General features: G+C 41.2%; 1 protein-coding gene across 1 annotated transcript in view; it reads right to left on the reverse strand.

The window, feature by feature from the left end:
• The window catches only part of mpped1 (metallophosphoesterase domain containing 1), a 152,791-nt gene that overhangs the window by 79,483 nt on the left and 50,329 nt on the right, over nt 1-22,979 (reverse strand). The window contains exon 4 of the mRNA XM_051954472.1: nt 21,617-21,842. Coding sequence (XP_051810432.1) covers nt 21,617-21,842 — 226 coding nt within the window. The remainder of the gene's footprint in view (nt 1-21,616; nt 21,843-22,979) is intronic.

Below are 22,979 nucleotides of genomic sequence, written 5' to 3' on the forward strand. Positions count from 1 at the left end.
TTGGTTTATGAGCAAATAAATATCATTCTCAGCTACTGGCTTTTAGAATTGTTCCTGAATGAAGTGTTTAATGTTACAAGAAAAAAAATCTGGTGCATTCTACAGTGACTAAAACAGGGATATACTGGGAACAACTGGAAAACTCTCCCCCTCCCAGCATCAAATATTTGTTCTCAGTGTGAAGAAAATAGGTCTTAAAGGTTTACCGAGGGAGTAAAATGTGAAACATTTTCTTTGGTGGAGAAAGTTGACATCCTATAAAAATGGTAGCCTAAATACAGCTGCAGAACATTTTTTTATGCTTTGCTTTGCTGCTGTCGTTTGCTGTTATTTCTGGGGGAAAAAAACAGACTTGCTGGACTGTAAGTGTTTAGCAAATAAATCAAAGCCTCTGCACACCTACACCATCACAAACGCTTAATTAATGTGTTCTTTTGTGTACAGTGAAGATTAGATTACTTTTATTAATTCTCTCTAACAGCAATATTGTTATAATAGTGTGATTTCTGTAACAAACTACCACAGCAGCAGCAGTGTGTCTACTCTATATCCCTGAATAAAAGCTATTATTCAAACACTGGCAAAGTGAGAACAAACAAATAAATATTAGGCAGGTTAGTACTGGCAGCTCTGATAAACTCAACATAATGTACCAATGTGGGTCCCACATGGCATATATTGGTAGAGATGAATTTGACTTATAGTGAACAATGGGAAGCTAACAGGGCAAATGGCAACAGATAAGAACACTTCTCACTAGATTATTATGAAACTGGTGACAATAGAAACACTGGAAATCTAGGCAAAGCTAATGCAGTTAGCTACTAAGAATAGTGTGAAGCTGTTCCCAGTGAGAGTTGTTATCTGCCATTTAGAAAAAAAATATATAAACCAACCAAATATTTGTAAGCATGATTAGGAAAATGAATTTGATGTTTCTCCATAACAAGCTGGCAACCTATCCATGAAAAATACCAACAGAAAAATCCTGCAGAGCTGTTCAGGGTGGTCATGCATCTCCATAGCACTGTCAGTCGACTCCACATCATCGTCACTGCTGTAAGGGGAAAAAAGCTCCGGCTTGTTTGTAGGTCTTTAAACAAGTGTTGGGACACAATTAAAAAATTTAATGTAATTAACTAGAGATTTTGTAATTAATCACGATTAATTGCAATTTTTTTTGTCAAATAGTAATATTTGACACAATAAACAAAATTTTTCAATTCAAATAAATTTTGGTTGACTACTGAATGGATGAATAGACATATACATGAACTTAGACAAAAATGTTTGTTTCATTTATATTTATCTACTTTTTTCATCTGTCTGCTACATTCACAGATATTGCCAAACTCAAAGTGCAATTATAGTGATTATATTCAGCATTTTAAGACATTTTTGTAAACAGAAGTACTTTCAATGTCTTGAAAAGTGGCCTTTTATGGGATCGCTACACCGTTAGCCAGTACCAAGACTGTCGTAGCTAATGTTAGCTCTGGTGCTAACAGCAATGTGTTTTGCTTGAAGTGCTGTGGTGAAAAGAAAACTCTGTGTTGCACAATCTGGTACAACCACGCTTTTATCCAAGCTGACATTGGGAAGATTTTTAAAAGAAAACTTTCCACCCAACGAGCTCAATGCGTCTCGTCTTCCTTCACTGTTCACCAAACTTTCTTGAGCTGACATCACTCAGGCTGTGTCTGAAATGGCATACTAATATACTACTCATACTAAGTGTGACGTCAAAATAAGTATGTAGTGCGTTCACATTAGATAGTATGAAAAGATTGAGTACACGACAAATACCCGGATGTATACTATTTCCGTGAGAAACTCGGTCGTCCGGGAGGAGCTTGGAGTAGAACTGCTGCTCCTTCGTGCCCCTTTATGCGTTGAGAACAGCTGGATGAGGCAGCTCGAAAAGAACCGTTTCCCTTAACTTACTAGGCTACCATTCAGACAGTTTTTCCCTGTAATATTATTACGATTACGCTTCCCCGTTTCCATGGTGACTCGTCGAATCGGGGTTCCATGCTATCTTTTCAGAGTTGTGGTGCACGCGCTTATCTCCGGGTCAAACTACTCCGAGTTGATTAAACCAACTCAAATCAGCCGTTGTGAAACCGAAAACTCAGAGTTTTCTATCTCAGAGTAGATCAACTCAGAGTTGAGGATGAAACTCAGAGTTTCTTGAACCTGCTTCGTGAAACAGGCCCCTGGACGACCGAGTTTCTCATCAGCACACGCCATGCAGCTGACATGTCACAAAATTAAAATGACCCACGTATTTTATGATCAACAGACATAGCATCAACCGGAGTGCCGGTTGATGTCACACTTATCGCAAAGGTGAACATTTAACGATCTCGCGTCCTCGCATTAGATGTATCCAGGCCAGGCAGCAGACCTGTAATTATTATTATTATCATTATTATTATTATCATTATTATTATTATTATTATTATTATAGTAGTAGTAGTAGTATTGTTGTTAATAATAATAATAAATATTATTTTCTAACATTATCACAAGCCTAGTAGTGTATATAATAAATACTGTGCAAAAATAAAAACGCTATTTAACGTAATTTATCTTTTATTACCCATTTATCAGTAAGGCTTTTATTTTGGTAGGGAGTCCATTTGACCCGTGACGGTCAGGGGTCACGTGCTTCCGTTTTTTTTCATTTTGAGACCTGAAATGAAAAAACGGAAAATTGAAATCCAAAAAACCAAATTCGGCCGTAATTTGCTTGTGTTGGTTTCATTTTTGGTTTTGAATTGAGAAAGGAAAAAAACGTTTTTTCGTTTTTGGTTGAAAACGAAAAAAGGAAAATTGAGCCGTTTTTCCCTTTTTCGTTTGTTGGTTTGGTCAGAAAAACAGATTATACTTTTGGCCCCTGACCGCTCATCTCCACTACTGCTCTCCATCACGGTAAGTGATAGATATAGTCTCATAGGTGAACGCTCACAGCCTCACTCGTATTACAAGAAAGAATGTAAAATTAAAGCTGCAAGCAGCGATGGACGGGTCCTCGCATCCACGCTGGTCGGCGAATCCATGCACGTTCACCAGGTGGCACTGTGACTGAGAGTGTGTGTCGGCCTCTGAATCACATCTGGACCAGAGTTTAATCACACGTAAAATTTCAGCCAGATTGGAGCATGTTCAGACTAGTTATACAGCATTTCCTGCCCATCCACCACCAGGTGGCGCTGTAACTCAGAGTGTATTTCAAACAGTGGATGTGATGAGGGCTGGACTCTGATCACTCATGAAAAGTTTCAGGCTGATTTGATCATGTAGAGGCCAGTTATACAGCATTTATTGTCCCTCCAACAGGTGGCGCTGCAACTGAGAGTGTCTGTTGGCCTGTAGATGTGATCAGGATTGGATTGTGATCACACATGGAAAGTTTGAGGCAGATTGGATCATGCAGAGGAGAGTTATACAGCAGTTGTTGTTTCATGGCGAAGCATCAAAACTCTAATGGTCGCCATGGCCACGCCATTTGGCTTCTGGTTAAACTTTTGATAACTTTTCATCACCAAGTCCTGCTGTGTGGACTGACAAAATTTCAGGTCTCCTGGAATTATCCCCAAGGAGGTATTAACTCTCAAAAATGAGAAAAATCATCAAAAATCTCACAATTAATCCAAGATGGCCGACTTCCTGTTGGGTTTAGGACATGGCTCCAAGAGGCTTTTTTGTGCGTCCTGATGTGCTCTATAAGCCTCCCAAATTTCATGGATGTAGGTGAAACGTGCTGGGGGGGCTGTTTGTTAAAAATACTGTAGGGGGCGCTATAGCATGTGCAGTGCCGAGATGCATACAGTGTTGTTCCTTGGGTCAATGGTGATGTGTGTGGTAATTTTTGTGAGCATTGGAGTATTCCTAACCTGTCAGAAAGGGCTTTGTTTTTCATGGCGATATTTGGTTGCTACGGCAACAGCGTTGCATGAAATGTCACACCCTTCACAGTGTGTGATTGTCAAGAGGTGAAGACTCGACTGACCAATTTCCAGCATGATATCACCAAGTTTGGGGCCATTGTACCTGAAAATATAAGGCCTTAAACTTACTATTACCAACAGGTGGCGCTATGACTTTTTCAAAATTTATGAGTGTGGATGTGTTCAGACTGGACCTGGTATCCAGCATGTGAAGTCTGAGGCAGATAGGATGTTGTTCAGCTGAGATATGAATCGTTAAATTTTCATGGCGAAACATCGAAATTGGTTTGGCCGCCACAGACACGCCCTTTGATGACAAGTCACCATTTTCACTGGGATGCATCATCAATGTGTTTAGGCTGTTGTCACTGCATTTGAAGTGAATATGATCAACCGGGTAACAATAGGGCATGAAAGTGTAAAAGATGTCTATTTCCTGAAACCACAAGGTGGCGCTATGACTGTCAATGAATATCCCTATGTGGATGACATCAGGACAGGACTGTCATCATACATGTAAAGTTTCAGGCAGATTGGAGCATGTTGAGAAGAATTAGACACCACTTCCTGTTTCATGGCGAAGGATCAGTTGTTTGAGGCTCCGCCATGGCCACACCTTTTGGCTTCTGGTTGAGTTTTTGATAACTTTTCATCAGAAAGGTCTGGTGCATGTACTGGCCAAATTTCAGTTCTCTCAGACTTATCCACTAGGAGCTATAAATTTTGACAAATGTACAGCAAATTCAAGATGGCCGACTTCCTGTTGGGTTTAGGGTGTGGCTGTGATTGACTTTTTGGTGTGTCCTGATGTGGTGCATATACCCACCAAATATTGTAGCTGTAAATAAAACATTGTGGAAGTTGGCCTAATGACCACTTTATCAATTTTGCAGGTGGCGCTATAGAGCCATTTTTCCACACATATGCGCAACTCCCATAAAATATCAAATTTTTCACCAGTCCTGATGTGCACGCCAAATTTCACGCGTTTTGGTTCATGATAAGGCCGCCAAAAAGGCAAGTCATTTCCCGAGGAGCGATTAAGTTTGAAAAATTTACAGCAAATTGAAGATGGCCGACTTCCTGTTGGGTTTAGGGCGTGGCTGTAATTGACTTTTTGGTGTGTCCGGATGTTCTGCATATGCCCACCAAATATTGTAGCTGTACATGAAACATTGTGGCAGTTGGCCTAATGACTACTTTTTCAAGTTTGCAGGTGGCGCTATAGAGCCATTTTGCCACGCACATGCGCAACTCCCATAAAATATCAAATTTTTCGCCAGTCCTGATGTGCATGCCAAATTTCATGCGTTTTGGAGTATGATAAGGCCGCCAAAAAGCCAATTTACTTTACGGGAGAAAAAAAAAAAAAATAAAAAAAATAAAAATAATAATAATAATAATAATAAACCCTAGGGTTTCAATAGGGTCCTTGGCACCGCTGGTGCCTTGGACAGTCGGTGCCCTGGCACCGCCTGTCCTTCGCACCCTCGGTGCTCGGACCCTAAATAGTTGATGTAACAAACACAAATATAGCATGATGCTGGATGTCTAATCATGTATAATACAGTCCAAATAAGTAAATCAATTAAACAAAAACACACTTAACAATAAACACAAAATAAACATAACATTAAAAACTAATTTTGTCTATAGAGGATTCCATCTTTACTTTAATCTCCATAAAATCTAATGCTGTAGGGTCTTAGCCTTATGTTTAAATTAGTTAGGTTAAGCTCCACAATCAATAAGACAAATTGGTTTTAGCTACAATATTCTAACTTCGCCAAGAAACACGGTGGAATTATATGTTGACTGGTGTTGGTTTGTCTGTCTGTCTGTCTGTTAGCAACATTTAAAAAAAACAGACTAACACATTTGGATGAAATTTTCAGGGTAGGTCAGAAATGACACAAGGACCAAGGGATTAGATTTTGGCAGGGATGCAGCTTACTATAGTCTGGATCCATGGATTTGTTAAAGATTTCTGTAACATTGTGAGACAGCAGCAGGGCATCACTGTAACCATGACAAGTGAACACTACATCAGCTGCCTGCTGATGATCACATGATTGTGATCCTACTACAAATCCACCACTGCAGACTTATCAGGATTTATCTGTGAGAAATGATACAAGGAACAACAGATTAAATTGTGGTGGTGTTCCTGATTCCCATCTATTCCCGCCGCCCGCTACATATTTAAGTCATGTGATTCGGTATCCGTACATAATGTACACATGCATAACACACACCTGTGCTCAGAGCAAGGCCATTTTGTTTGTGGGTGCATCTGTATTAAATGGACACATTTTATATTGCCATCTGATCATCAACAACTAGTAAAAAAGAGCAGTATTTTTATTTTGAAAAAATGACAATGCCACATGGGGGAATGAATAGCCTAAGTGGAGTACTGCATTCTCTGAGTGCTTTTCTAGTATTAGTTATTTAATCTTCATAATTAATATTACTGTAGGGTCTCAGCCTCATCATGTATCAGTCAGGTAAAGTCAAATTTTATTTAATTTTGTAGGATTTAAATCCGTAATATTGTCCTCAATTTTCTCAGGTAGTTTCATATCATGAATAACATTGCAAGGTTTAACTCTAATATTTAAGCTCGTTGCATAAATCTATAAAGACAGCCATGTGTCTATGATGCAAAACCTGCTGTTTTAAATGTTCTATGTGGCACACCTAAAATTGGTGACCACATTTTGTATAATAAGACTTAATTTTTTCAGTATTCCAGCCAGTACAATATTTTATATTAAACAAAGGACAGGAAAACAGCAGAATTCCAAGGGGGAACTGTTGACATCGGCACTGTTGCACAGGGGTCACTTTAGGGGGAGGGAAACCGAGGCACCCCAGATGTCATAGATATATACAAACACTAGATGGCTCATGAGCGCTGTCAGCCTATGGGGAGCAACGTCGCCACATGGCGGCCATCTTGGGACAGGGCTGCTCGATCACTCATAACATTAAAGCTGCTGTCCGGAGTTTGAATCGCAGCGTCTCCCAAAACGCTGTTGGTCCCACCGTCCCTCCCTCTGATTTTGCCCCTTTATTTGTGCACGCGCGCAGTACATGAGAGAAGTGCTGCAGCATATGGCCTGTTTTGCTGTTTTCCCCTCTTCTGCATTTAGTACATTTAGTAAATAATAAAGGAATTACGTTAGAATGCTGTATTGAGTCTAACTTGTCCTAATACCAAAATAACATGAATCTGCTAGGACTAACGAGTAAAGTTTCAATATGTGATTACACTCGTGTATCCCTCTCGATGACGTTGTTTATCAAACTTAGTGCATTTACGCGTGTATATGTGTTAGATTGTTTATTTATTTCTATCTAGAGTTCAGAATTGCATGACTCCTCTGACGAAGAGTATGTCCCAGACGCCCCAACATCTTCCTCCAGAGGTCGGGCATCCAAACGAAGCCGTCAGGCGGGCTATGGAGGCCGTGGTCGGGAAGCGACGCGAGCACCCCGAGCCAAAAAACGTCCTGCAGTCTCTTGGCCTGAGAAGCCGTGGGATTGGTAACTTTTCTGGAAGTTGCTGAGCCCTGATGCTCTCTCCTCCACAAGCAAAACAAATGTGCGCGCGGTTGCGTAGTGCGTAGCTCTCCCACCTCTGCATGGGCTTGCTTGCTGTGCGCGTAACCGTTGATTGACAGCATGACAAAGCTGAAGCTCGAACTTGATTGGTCGGCAGCAACCGGCGCTTTTTGGAATAACATGGGGGTCTATGAGAGGAAGGTGGAGCTCAGGAATAAATTTTCATATCGCGTCATACTAACTTTATATTATAGTATCGAACTAGACTAACACATTTAAGCTTTGTTAAAAAATGATACATAAATTGAAAACAAACGGAAACTCCGGACAGCAGCTTTAAAGTCAATGGAGCATGGATTTTAAAATCACTGTAGATTGCTCAATTTTCAACCGATTTTACAACAGCTTGGTTTGTTATAAACGTCAGAGATGTACTTGTTTTATTGCTTACATAAGAATAATTAAAACCATTGAATTCATATAATAATGAACACAGATATCAGCTTTTTTCAGCATAAATGGATGTAAATGTAATTTTAATATTTAGCATTGCACTTTTTTATTACTATCAGCTTTCTAATGCACAGATAAAAACAAAGCTCAACCAAAATCAATGCACAACAAACTAAACCGTTTGTAAATCAATCAAGAATTGAGCGAGTTATGAGTGTTAAAGTGAGGAAATCATCCACCTTACCATTGACTACAGTACAGTGCGCCAGAGCAGTCCCCTGTCCTAAGATGGCCGCCAAGTGACGACGCCGCCGACTCCGTCTCGAGACATCTAGCGTTTGTATATATCTATGCCAGATGTGACCTGGAGGACAACTAGTGAGCAGAGTGTTTTCATTGCTGCATGTTATCGCCTGTATTTTACAGGTTTGTACGGTTAAAAATCGCTAATGTGTGGTTATGACTTGTCAAGCTTTAAATGTTAAATCGCTGTGTGTCAGTGAGATGTTGTTTTGTGAGACAAAATATAAAAATAACGCCATGTTAACGCTATGTTGCGGGCTAACTGCTAACCCGCGGTTCCTTGGGTTTTTGCTACCTAAGCATTGTCTGACAGGGAGATCGTCTCCTTCTTTTATACATACTTTACAGCTGGATTTGGGCTCCTACACCTGTTGTAGTTTTAATCTGGTATTCAGTAGATGTTTGAGCAAAGACAAATGTTATCAATTGAGGATATGTTTAATTTTTTTAATGCTTTGATAATAACTCTATAAAATGTTTCTGGTATTTGTATGATATTTACATGACCTGAAAGTGCCTTTCTCCCTCTGTGATTGTGACAGTTAAAGTGAGCTTGTTTTTAAGACAGTGGTTATACTGTAGGGCTGGGTATCGATTCGAATTTCCCAAAACGATTCGATTCGATTCACAAGGGCCTGATTTGATTCGATTCACGATTTTCGATTCGATCGCGATCCACGATTTTCGATTCGATTTTTTTTTTTCAGTTAAGGATATCACACAGTACCAATTTTACTTGGATATGGAAGACATTAAACATATGAATATTTACTTTAAGAATTAAACCTAATGCAGTTATTTTAATCATGTTTTATTTAACATGACCAGAGCAGAACAAAAATGCAATAACTTAATTCAATTGACAGGGCTGCCTGTTTAAATAAAGTGGCAACAGACACACTAAACTTAAGACATTCACATTCCTTTGACTCTTACAAATGTTTTGTGGTAATGTTTTAGTGGCTTCAAAACAATTCTATTTCATAAGAGACACAACCATAAAAGTAAATAAATAATTGTAAATAAAAACAACCAGAAAATAAAACTATTCTGAATTATCTCATGGTGCAATAAATCAGTCCTTTGGTAAATATAAGAAAATATCTTTAAATTCCTGTGAGCGGTAAACTGTAGAAAAAGCCTTTAAGCCCTTAACAAAATATAAAATTCTATTTTGTTTTTGAAGCATTGTCATTCAGAACTCTGAACTCTCCCTTGTGTCATATTTTGTTCACTGCATTTACAGAATCAAAAAACAATGTGCAAAAAACATTTAAAAAGGGCATTACAAAATGGCAATAGAGTAATCATGTTTTTGGAACATAAGAACTTGTAAACCTTGGGACATGAAACTCAAACTGTCCATGGAACTTGACGTGTGTATTTTCTCACTCAAATGTCAACTTGTAAATTTTTCTGCAAGAACAGAAGCTGATCTACATGTTGCGAAGTGAGGCAGCTCCTTTTTGCTGTAACAATATCGCCAGCAGCTGAGAACACTCTAAAATAAAATACTACTGTGTACAAGAACTGTCAGTACTCAGGTGTAATCAGTTATGTATACTTCTGTACTTGTCGTGCAACTTACATTCGATGACTCTGCCTCGCTTGCTCCTCAACAGCAGCTTCAGCCTTCAGCCTGTTGAATGTGTGATCTCGGGCAACATCAGACAAGAAAGGGAGGGCCTTGAAGCGAGGATCTAATGCTGACGATAAATACAGCTTGTCCTTCAGAGCTGCATATCTTAAAGAGATGACACATATTTAAATTACATTCATAATGGCATGGATATTGTTAATATATTAATTTATAATTACATTGCATACACAGAAAGACAGACACCTAGGCATACCTTGAATTTAAGTTGTCATATGCAGCAGTCTTGACTTCTTTTATCACTGTGGAGTCACTGGGGGCGCAGATCATCTGGTCCAGGAGCTGTGCATGCAGAGGTGCAATAACCGATAGAGCTGACGACTTTTCCTCAGACATGACCAGTGTGGCTGCTTTCAGTGGTTGCAGAGCTTTCACCACATCTTCAGCAACTGTAACGTCAGACTCCTTCAGGGTGCAGAGATCTTTTTCGTTCCTGCGTACTTCAGGTGACAGCAGAGCAGCTGAGACGGCTGGTTGCTGCTCCAGAAAACGGTCCAGCATTTCCAACGAGCTGTTCCAGCGAGTGACCACGTCGATCACCAGCTTATGTAGAGGCAGGCCCAGTAACTTTTGCTTCTCTTTAAGCTTGTGGCTTGCTGTAGTGCTACGATGAAAAAAAGATGCGATGCGCCGAACTCTACCGAGCAGGCGCGCCACAGCTGGGACTTTGAGCGCTGCTTGTGAAGCTAAATTAAATATGTGTGCAAAACAGCCAACGTGCAACAGGTCCATCATTTCCACCGCACGGACAATATTCGCAGCATTGTCCGTTACGATCGCTGGTTCTTTGTCAGCTCCCATTCTCTAATTGCTTCACACAAAATGTCACGTAAATTAGTCACTGTGTGGCTGGTTTCAACTGCTCTAGTCTGTAAGACGTGCCGCATTAGATTCCACTCTTTGTCAATGTAGTGAGCATGGCCGTAGCCAGGTATGAGGTCAGCGAGGTCCGGACCTCACCTATTTTTTCCGAGTTTTTTTTTTTTCGCCAAATATGCCCAACTGAATAAAACATAAACTCATAAAAACTTGAAACCTGTCTGTGAAACATGCTTGTAAATTGTAAATTGTGGTAAACATCCATGGGCTTTGTGTTCTGTTTGTGCCTGTGTGCGTGTTGCGGTGAAAAGCTGTTTTATCAGCTGATGCACGTACCCTCAAAGGTTGATGCTACAGGTACGGACCCGTACCTGTAGCATCTGTACTAGAGGTACGGACCGTTAAGGTCACTGAAGAGCTGGCGCCGGTTAATTCGGCATGAATTTAAAAAAAAACCACAAACTCGATTTACTGTGATATTGTGAGATTTGTTTGTGGTTATGTAACTTAGCCATTCAACAGAGTCGCTAACATTAAAGTGACTGACGTGCAGTGTCTGTGTTGACAGACGCAGAAAATACGTCAGGGTTTTGTTTAGGTTGTTAATATGTAATAGTCTGTCGCTACTTTTGAAGGTAAAAAAATACTTGTAGTTTGCTGGCTGTTAGTTCCGCCATTTGTTTTGTTTACTGTTTGTGCTTTATTAGAACAGGGTCACGTGAATAAAAAGTTTTGCTATTTTTAATAGTCGTGCTGATTTCAACCCCCAAATCGCTGTCCGTGAAAAAGTCAGATAATGATATTTATAAGACATTATAGAAAAGAGAACAGCAGATGACTGACATGACAGGCTCGGCACGCAGATTCACCTCGAATCACGGAAGCGCCTTCATCACTCTGATTACCAAGCCGGCTCATTAATATTTATGTACGTCGGATTACCAGCCAATCACAAAGCGCGTTCATCAGCCGGCTCATTAATATTTATGGTAAGGGAAAGTGCCGTATCCTTAGGCCACAGGCTACGGGTACGGGTCCGTATCTGCAGACACTACCACCCGCAAATGCGCCCTGTGACGCGCTTGGCAGCGGGCCAAACCCCATTCAAAAACTAGTGTTTTTATTATTAGCACTTTGTAGACCACATCCCCGCCCATCTACACCAAGGTGACCACAATATATATTTTTAGATAATTCGGCACTAGTTCGGCCTGTCAGATCATCTGATCAAAGAGTTTAATTACTTTTATCCACGGCGGAGAGCGCGTCCGGTGCTTTTTTTTTTTTTTTTTTTGATGAGCGCCTGGCTCATCAGACAACATACAATGTATGTTGAAGATATTTCTAACCTTGCCAGTGACAACTTGTCTGTGAGAGGTCATTCTCAGCCATGCGAAGACTTAAGACATGGCTTAGATCTACCATGTCCAACGACAGACTGACAGGCCTGGCGATGATGCATGTGCATTAGAAAGTGGAGGTGAACTGGGAGAATATCCTTCGACGGTGGGATGCCTCTGGTCACAGGAGGATTCAGCTAGCCTTTGATGTAAAAAGTTGATTTGTTTTTTTGAAAAAATATACATTTTTGTTTGGAAAATGCTGATTTCACATCATTAAAAGATATTTAAACAAACATCTTGTGTGACTTGTAGCCTAAAAAAAATATATTAAAATAAATATTTTTTAAAAATATTGAAAAATTTTCAGCGCGCGCTTTGCGCGCGCATCATGAACCTCACCTATTCCAAAATCCTGGCTACGGCCCTGGTAGTGAGCAGTAAGGGTTAAGTATGATTCCATTGCTCTGGATGTCCAACAGTCACAGGTAAGGGCGATTCTCTGCTGATTTAAGTGATGTTGCAATGTCATTTTTCACATCTGCATACATGTTTGGAATTGTAACTTCACTGAACTGTTTGCGTGTGGGTATGACATAGCGTGGCTCCAGTGTCTTCATAAGGCAGCGAAAACCGTCGTTTTCGACTGCGCAGTACAGTTGAATGCTCTTGCAGATGTATGTAGCGACAGCCTTTGTTTTCTGGGCTCGCGGAGAGTTTTCTGGTAACTTAACTTCAAATGCCTTGTTGAGCTGCATTTGTTTCGGGGCCGTTTGAATTTCTGGGTGGTGCCATGTTAAATGGTTTCTTAGATTCGTTGTGTTTCCGCAATACTTTACCTCCACGCTGCAAATCTTGCATACGGCTTTTCCAGTCCATTGGAAAAGGTGCATTTCCTTGAAAACAACCGATTCATGGATTTTATACTGACTTCAGGACATGTTTTGGACAAAATAGTTTACTGGCTTGTGTTGTCTGGATGTAAAAGGTTGGATTATGGCCGTTTTTTGTGGAATATTTTTTTCTGTGTGTAATAATGAACCCGGAAATGTGAGTCGCGCCGTGTGCGTTGAAGCCGTGTATAGAGAACGGATGGATGAATATTCGTTTTTGTCGGACAAATGTGTTTTTCTCACCCGCTGTGGTAATCACATCTGAAAGTGGTTTATACCGGCGGATTCATGAGAATCTAAGCTTTCCATCGGCGTATAGTGTTTGTATAATCGCGTTTGCAGCCGTCGGACATTCTTGAAATTCCTATGCAAATTAGTAAGTGTACCGCCGGCGGTACACCTACTACGCACTGAAGCGCAAAGGGTTAAAAGGAGAATCGATTCAAAATTGATTAATTGATTTTTTAAACCCAGCCCTATTATACTGTATTGATTTAGAGATTATTGTATCCAGCACATTGAAGTCTGGGAATGTGAACAGTCTGTATTAATGAAAGAGGAGAGAGACAGTGTTGCAATTGTGAGGACATTGATACCAGGATGTTTGTACAAAATGATGAATGTTTTTTGTTAATTGAAACCAAAGATAATACAGATGTGACCTGGAGGACAACTAGTGAGCTGAGAGTCTTCATTGCTGCATGTTATCTCCTGTATTTTACAGGTATTCATATGTTGCTGTGGTCCTTTTCTTGGGACCTGTAACATCTACTGTACATAAATAACGGTGACCAGACTTGACTTCTCCTGTGTGAAAGCATTTCCGAATAGAAATATATGGGTCACTATGAATCATAATTCACACTGTAGCAGGGCTAATATTAATCCCCTGCACTGACCATAACTCCAGCTTTAGTAGGTGCAATAGAACAGAGACACAATGTGAACTTCTGTCAGGCAGGAGTGATATTTCATACTGAGAGTGACACACAAAAACGCCTGGCAAGTGGCCTCATGAGTCGCTTTGCCTTACCAGAGACAGAGGAGGAAGTCATGCTGAATGGCTATTCACGAAAAGATGTTGAGGAAGAAGTCACAGATAATCAGCTCCCACTGAAACCACTGAGTCACATTTACTCTAACGGCAGCCATACATTTCATGCACACACATTAGGACACTGAACATCCATCATCATTCCTTTGCTTTCCACTCTCAATGTGTCTGTGTGTGTGTGTGTGCGCGTGTGTGTGTGTGTGTGTGTGTGTGTGTGTGTGTGTGTGTGTGTGTGTGAGGTTGTGTGTGTGTGTGAGATTGTGTGTGTGTAGCAGGTTGTCTGCAGTGTCGAGGGTTGTGACTTCAGTGAACAGGAGACACCAGTGGTTAATTCCCTTGTATCCTACAATCCTATTTCTCCACTCTGAACACAGTCACACACTAAAATGCATGCGAGTTTCCCTCCTCTGTCCCTTTAGCTCTCAGACAGAGGGTGGCTATGCGATATGTCTGTGACGAATGACTTGTAAACTCACATTAGCACCAGGATGGGGGAGCAGAGCAGCACCTCCATGTCCATCTGATTCCTCAAATGAAGCAGTGACAAATTGGGAGGGTTTGGGGAGAATGGAGCAAGAAAGATCTAATATCAGGTGGGATTGTAAAGTGTGTGTGTGTGTGTGTGTGTGTGTGTGTGTGTGTGTGTGTGTGTGTGTGTGTGTGTGTGTGTGTGTGTGTGTGTGTGTGTGTGTGTGTGAGAGAGAGAGAGAGAGAGAGAGAGAGAGAGAGAGAGAGAGATCCAGGCGTAGGATGGGATGGGCTGGAAGAGCCTGCTGAGAAGCTCCCAGCATCAGACTACCTCAGTGGAGGAGAGAGAGAGGGACTGCAGCGGGAACGACTAAACGGCCCGTGAAGCCAGATGGATGGAGGGATGGAAGAGGAAGAGGAGACTGGGAGTGATGAAGATGGTGGCAGACGATGGGATGGAGAATGAAAGGAGGCGACAGACAGAAATAAAGAAACAGCAAGCCATTCACAGCAGAGGAAATGGAAAAAGAGAGAATGGATGGATAGATTGATAGATGGTGCCCTCATTTTACTCTCTACTCATTTATTTTTCTTCCTGGCCCTCTTACCCGTACACCAATCATTCACTTTCTAAACTTTTACATCCATCCATGCTTTTTCCACTTATTTCTCCACTCCAACATGTAACCCTCGATGTATCTACTTCTTATTTATTTGCAATATAGAAAACTTAGGTACTAGGAGAGGATTTCATTTTTAGCAGAAGCATATGCTGGTTAAAATAAAGAATCCACCAAATAATTATGTCAACTGTGGTTAATTAAATCATTTGTCAATGAAAAGATGTATCCTTCTGTAGCATCACTGTGCTACAGCCAGGTTCATTTGGACACAGTGCTGCTCTGAGCTCAATCCTAACATGCAAATTGTAATGCTGACATGCAGGGGATTGATGCATTTAACTTCTTGGTTAAGCATATTAGCATTTTGACATTTAGCACCATACACAAAGCACAAGTCTGTAAATCAGTGGCCCACACTTGATTGCAATTCATTCAATACCCATCCAAAACCACATAGTGCCACTAGTGGAAAATTCATGAGATCGATGTGGTATAAAGTCATTAAAATCCATTCTCTGAAACACCATAAATGACTGTAAAAGTGGTAATCCACCTGGTAGATCTGCTGGATTCATTTGGATTCATCCTCTAAGTGCAATGAATGTGTGTCAAATATTTATTTTTGCAATTGTCATAATAGTTGTTAAGATATCAATATGTGTGTGAGACAGAGTTGGTTCTTCCACCAGAGGAGATTCAGGATTTGTTTCATCTAAAAGGATGTTTTTAAAGAAAACTGTGATTTGACTATGAATTGTGCATTGCTTCCACATGGCAGCGATTTACCAAATACCTTTGAAAAATGTTTGGAAATTTTTTCATTCATAGGTTAAAGCTATATATATATATATATATATATATATATATATATATATTATTTAATCAATTTAAAGTAACAGAACACATAGAACATTTTGATTATGTTTAAGATAAGAACAAGGCCTCTAACTCTATCTCAGCTTGCTGGGATATGCAAAATGTTAAGCAAAATAAATTTAAAGAAACAAAAGATACTGAATTCAGCACCATGTTTGTCAAATGTAGCAACACCACAGATAAAATAGAAGTTTATCAGTTCCAAAAGGAAATAATTATCTCAACTTATCCATGAAAACTTAAAGATGCCGGCAGTGTAAAGTTGTGACGATGCTGCAAATATTTATTTATTTTTGTTCAACAGTAAAGAGAAGCTTAAATCAAATAAAGTATAAAAATGCTATCAACTTTCTATATTTCCAGGCAGGTCATATTCACAGATACATGACTGAGAAGACACTCAGATAATCAGGCGGTCAGACGGTCGGGTAGCACCTCGGGGTGGAGAAGGTGGTGTAAGTGAGGAGGTATGGTGAGGCATGGATCATAAAGCAGCACCAACCTGGCATCGCCATGGTGATGAAGGGACCAGAACAGGCACTGCATCACCACTCCTGCTGGAGAACTGAGCATGTGGAGAGGCTGTGTGTGTGTGTGGAGGAGGGTGCACAGATGAAGAAAGAGAGGAAAAGAGGCAGGGAAGGGGATAGGTGGGAGGAAAAACTAGGTGGAAGGAGAGAAAGAAGAAGAAAAAGCAAGGGATAAAGAGAAAAGAAAGGGAGACGGAGGAGAGAGGTATGAGGGGAGAAGATGGTGCAGAGGGGGTAACACACGGAGCCTCCAGCTGGAGCCCCTCTGTGCTGCAGGAACACACCCCGAGGCTGACTCTCTCTCTCTCTCTCACTCTCTCTCTCTCTCTCTCTCTCTCTCTCTCTCTCTCTCTCTCTCTCTCTCTCTCTCTCTCTCTCACACACACACACACATACACACATACACACACACCACAGATCAGCCAGCAGCCAGTCCAAGACAAGTGAGAGCACACACGGGTGCAGAAACTCACAGAGCCACAACCAGACATCCACATTCACACATTCACACTGACATACTCTTGCACACACACTCATCACCTCATGTGCCCATTACACCAGCCAGGGCCAGCCGGTGAATCTGAATAAATCCCTTCCTAAATCTCCATCCCTCCTTCTCTCTGTCTCACCTCTTCTTTCCTACATCTCTCATGTGACTCCTGCCCTCTGTGGGTTCTTCCACTTCTTCCCCTCCTTCTTTCTTTTCTCTCTCTCTTCCTCGTATTTTCCATCTTCCTCTCAGTTCACCTCAGCCAGCTCTCTGCAGTGGCCTGAGCAATAAACTCAGGGGACCCTGCTATCACAGCAAACCAATTACGCAGCACTGGCGGCACACACACACACACACACACACACACACACACACACACACACACACACACACACACACACACACACACACACGTTTGTACTTCTATCTTAGTGAGGACATCCATCATCCATAAGCGTAATGCATTTCCTAGAGCCTTACCCTAACCTTAACTATCACAACTGATTGCCTAAACTTAATCCTTACCCTAACCCTAACCAAACCTCAACTCATACCTGTTCTCTAAAAACAAGTCTTCACCCTCAGACATGGCTGTTTCAAAGTGAGGACCGGCCAAAATGTCCTCACTTTGTAAAAATGTCCTCACTTTGATAGTTAAATGCAGAAAATGGTCCTCACAATGTAGCAAGTACAAGAACAAACAGTGTCCCCGGGAACCTGTCAGTAAAACACACACACAAACTAGATCATAGACCACCACCACTTAGGCACATACATGCATGTGCTCCCACACTGGGAAAAAAAGCCACCAGTCTACAAGGAAAACTGGAAGCAATACACACTAAAGCTAAAAAAAAAAAAAATCATTGATGACAGTGAAAACAGAGCAGCAGCCAACATTCAGCTTTGACATCACATAATGTTCAGATTAACCTGCTACAGGACCCAGGGCAGACATGGACTGCTGAGCTGTCATCAGTCCTATTCCTCCTGTTAACTGTCATGTCTACAGTATTTTTTCTTAAAGTAGAATACTACCTAATGACAGATTTGCTACCCGGTGATTAGAAGAAAAAAATATTTAGAAATGTGCAACATAATAAACACAAAACTAGATCTACCGAACTGTTTGCTGAATCTTTCTACAGTATCTGTGATAAGTTAGCCTAGCCATGCTAGACCCATGTTTCTGAAGGCACAAGGGTCTAGGCACGCTCGACAGAGAGGGAGGGAGCTAAAAGGTTGTCTATCAAATCCCTCTGCAGCAATTGGGTAGGTATACAACCAATCAACGCAACGAATAGGCTGACATAGTTCCTAGAGCACCGGCGGATTGTGGCTAAATCCCATTAGCTTCCCAACCAGCGGAGCCACGGAGCCAACTGGTATATTAAGGATTTGCCATATCCCGTCAGCATAAGTCCAAATACGTCTTTCTTCTCAATGAAACACTTCAGTGCCGTCCTTTGTTTATCTTTCAAGTTGAATTTTAGCTTCAAATCTTTAAGGGCTGTGGCCAAAGCCGAGTCGAAAGATAACTGTTTATTGTGCGCCGGTTGTTTCTGTCAGAATCGTCGCGCCTCTGTCGTCACTTCGTTACGCCCGCCTTCTGACTCTATACTTCATGGTGATTCGTCCGGCCAGTTTTAGGAGCATCCAGCCTCGAGCCTTATGGAGGGTAACTAGACCCACCCTGGCAGAGAATTAAATTTGTTGCCGTGGGTTGTCTAGCGCAGCTAGGCTAGTGATAAGTGATATTGATGCACAAGTTCAACACGTGTTTGGATTTTTACTCCACTCCAAAAAAAGCAATAATTCTATGAATGTAGGGTTGACATAGTATTGATATTTCATCTCCTTTCCCCAAAAGAATACACCAAACTCGCTCCAGAGCGTAACGAATGACAATACCGAATTCCTGTGCTTAAAGAAATGTAAGCTCAGAGACTGAGAGTGCAGGCTGGGACAACTCTATGATTAAATGTATTTTAAATATTCACTACCAGTCAAAAGTTTTAGAACACCCCACTTTTTCCAGTTTTCTTAATGAGAATTATACATGTTAATGTCTTTTTGTACTCTGAAATGAAAGCATAGAACAAATAAACAAATAAGAAATTAATTTAGAAACCAAAGGGCAATCTAAACTTTTGACTCATCAAAGTAGCACCTTTGACAGATATAACAGCTGAACACACTGGTGGCATTCTTCCCACAATGGAAATCAAATATTCTTCAGAAAGTTCTTCCCAACTCTGTAGCAGAAGTTCCCGTAAGTGTGTGGTTCCTGTAGGTTCTTTGGTTTCATTCTTCTGTCCAGTTCATCCCAAACCAGCTCCATGGGGTTTAAGCCTGAGACTGTGCTGCCACTCCATGTTTTCAAGCTCACCATGTGGTTCTTCTTTCCTAAGGTAGTTCTGGCATAGCTTGGACTGATGTTCTGGGTCATTATCTTGCCGTAGGATGAACCTCTGACCAACTAGGAACATACCAGAGGGTACTGCATGGAGCTGCAGAATGCTGTGGTAGATGTTTAGGTTCAGGGTTCCTCTCACTCTGTACAAGTCACCGACCCTGGATCCAGCAGAACAGCCCCAGACCATCACACTTCCTCCTTGATGTTTGACAGTTGATGTCGCACTCTAAGGAACCATCCTTTGTTCTACTCGATGGAAAAATCCTGCTGATGAACCAAAGATTTCTAATTTCGATTCTTCAGTCCATAATACCTTCTTCCAGTCTTCAGTAGTCCATTGGTGGTGTTTCATGGTCCAGACAAGTTTCTTTTTCTTATTCTGACGTCTTTGCAATGACTTTCTTGCTGCAGCTCCACCTGTCAAACCTCCAACTCCAAGTCTTCTCTTCACAGTTGAAACGGAGACTTCTTAGTACAATCACTATAAAGCTGATTGAAGTTGTTGTCCTGTGAGCTTCTAGCACCAAGTTTTTGACTCACAAACTTGTCTTCTGATTCTGTTGTGGCTTTGAGTCTTCCACACTTCTTCCTTTCAGAGTTTCCTCCAGTTTCTGAGCCTTTTGATGGTGAAGAAAATTGTACTCACTGACACCTTGACTTTATTAACAGTTTCTCTGTAAGAAAGACTTCCATTTTTAAGTGTTAAGGTATAAATCATTTTAGTTTTTGCCAACAATGTTGTGGATTGAATATCCTCTGTGACAACAAAAAAGAAGATTTTTTTTTCATCTGTTTTCTCTCTGCTGCAGTAGCAGTGGTGCAGGGCTCCAGACTGCGAATAAATGATCCCATTTTGCGAACAAAATTTGAGCGAGTGCCAGTAAATTTTTCATCTGCTTGCGCAGGTGCGACCAGTAAATTTGCCGATTCTTTTTTTTTTATATATATATATATTTTTTGTTGCTGACAAACTTCTGCTCCACACTTCAGCCCAGTAGACAGTAATGCGCAAATGAACTTGTTTACCAACCGACATTAACGCCAAAAGAAGAAGAAAGGAGACGAACACCAAAGAAGGCGAGCGAGAGTGACAGTGGGGGGCGAATAACGGTGAAGTTCCTGCTGTTTCACAAAGCCTTCATTTACGTTCAGCCTTATTTTGAACAGAATTTCACCTTGCTGTCCTTCATTCCTTTCTTGTCTCCATTCCAGCTGCTTCTAAGTGTAGACACATCCTTTGCTAGACAGCAACAGCATGGAACCGTTTTCTTTCATCTTTACGAGAATTTTCGGACTTTTCAGCAGCGTCTTCGTCATGTCAAGAAACCTCTTCTTAGAGAATCACTTCCTGTGCCGCTGAATTGGTCACAAAATAAAAGCCCGTAGCATTAAAAATACGTCTTTATAAGAGTAATTTACACGTTGTTCGGCGTAAATACATAACGTGCACATGCATAACACATGCCTGTACTCAGCACAAGCTCTTTTTTATTACAGATTTCATCCGTTGGAAACGATACATCAACTGAGCAGCCTTGGTGGAGTACTGCACTTTCTGAGTGCTTTTCTTCTTATGTTGTGTCAAGTGCTGCACAGTGAAATGTGAATTGAAAACATAGTTTCTGCATTTACTGTGCAAGTATTTATCAGTAATACAGTAAAAATGAGAGGAAATGTGAATATTTACTTTTCAAGTCGATTTTGGTGTGCGCCCCTAAATTTTCTGCTTGAGCTCCTAAAATTTTAATTTAGGGGCCACTGTGCTCCTCGGAAAAAAGTTAGTCTGGAGCCCTGTAGTGTAAAACAAACCTGGCAGCAAATCAGGCCCAAGCATAAAACACATGAATGTCTTTTTTTGTATTACCAAGTGAATATCTGTAGGCTCTCATGGCAATGCTATGCAGACAGTTTGCCTGCTGTAACATGAGCGGATGCCCACAGGGCTAAAATTGATATGACCTTTAAAAGAAGTCCTTTTAAAGAGTTGACAGTAGTCTCCTAAAAATCTGAATCACTTGTATGTGACCACATGATACTGTAGTGCCACTAAAGTAGGGCTTTGAAACATTATTGTGCAAAATTAATTACATGAATGTGTTGATTTTACATACAGTGACAATAAATATCACAAGAAGTATCATGTAAGCTGTGACTGCAGTGCAGAGGTTACTCACCAGGGGGAGCCGTAGATTCTGAAGCCCCTCACAGTGACCTCAGAGTCCTGCAGGTAGATGCAGTTGGTGAGCAGCGACTGGACGTTCTCATAATTCTCTGGCTTCAGTTTGGAGGCTGAGGGGAAGTAATAGAAGTCCTGCTTGATCAGATCTGCCATGAACTCCTGGTCAAAGGTCAACTCGTGGTTTCCGGCGATTACTATCTTGATGTCGTAGGGCAGGGTACCTGGCAGGGGGGGAGAGGGAAGGTGGGCAGCAAAAAGGAAGGAGAGGGAAGAGGAAAAGTGTCAGAATTTAGGTAAGACGAAAGGAGGATTAAAGAAAAGGGAAGACGGACGTGACAAGAGCAAAATTTGATCATGAGGAAAGACAGATGAGGGACAAGAAAGGGAAACAAAGGGGTGATGGAAAGATAAACAGGTGGAAATGAATGGAGAAGGAGACAGAAGAAAAGACAAGAGGAGATGGAGAGGAGAGGTATAAATTAGGGATAAAAATGCAAGTGGTAAAAGACAGAAGATGGGAAGATGACATCAGAATATGGATTGGGAGATGGAGACAAAGGAGATGGGGATGGGAGGAAGGAAATGAAAGAAAGAGTGGTGGCAGACAGAGAAGAGCGGGACAAGGAGAGAGAAAATTGAGGACAACATGAACCCCATCTCAGACAGCTTGGCATTTACACGTGACAAGGCTTTCTTTTTTGTTTTCCTCTGAATTTCTAGTAAATCTGTACATCTGTCATAGATTCCCTCCATCAGTCAAGGTCTCAACCCAGTGCACTACCGTCTTCTGTAAATGGAAGCATGGCTGAAAGCATCCATCAGGGAATCTTTATCTGGAGGATGGATGAGGAGGTAGAGTAGCAAGAGCGTCGTAAACGTAACGTTTACGACGCAGAATATTAAACATTTACAGACTACAGCAATCACTGCTGCATCTTTACCCCTTTCTCTCTCATCACCCCCCTCTAATCAAACTCCCGCTCCTTAACGTCACCCCCTATTCTCTCTGCCATTTCAATGGCTTTAATTGGCTATTCAGAGTTGGCACAGCAGGGCGCGCAATCGATCTGAGCCCATTAAACCGAGCGGCGGCTGGGCCTTCACAATTCTACATGATGTTTTCAAAGCTGGGCACAGGAAACAGAGAGCCAGCACTGACAAACATCTGGGGGTCTGCTTTGTCAGGTAGAGCGGCTGATAAAGAGTTCAATCATCGTGGCTTTTTCTAAAATTATTACTGCCAGGATGGTGCGGCACACAGCTGAATACATCGGTCTGTGCGTCAGCATGTGTGTTTGTGACTTTTCCACATGTGTGCAAGTTTGCATGCATCTGTGCATGAATGTGTCACGTTAGTG

This window comes from Acanthochromis polyacanthus, chromosome 1 (genome assembly GCF_021347895.1).
Source record: "Acanthochromis polyacanthus isolate Apoly-LR-REF ecotype Palm Island chromosome 1, KAUST_Apoly_ChrSc, whole genome shotgun sequence".
Classification (NCBI taxonomy): Eukaryota; Metazoa; Chordata; class Actinopteri; family Pomacentridae; genus Acanthochromis; species Acanthochromis polyacanthus.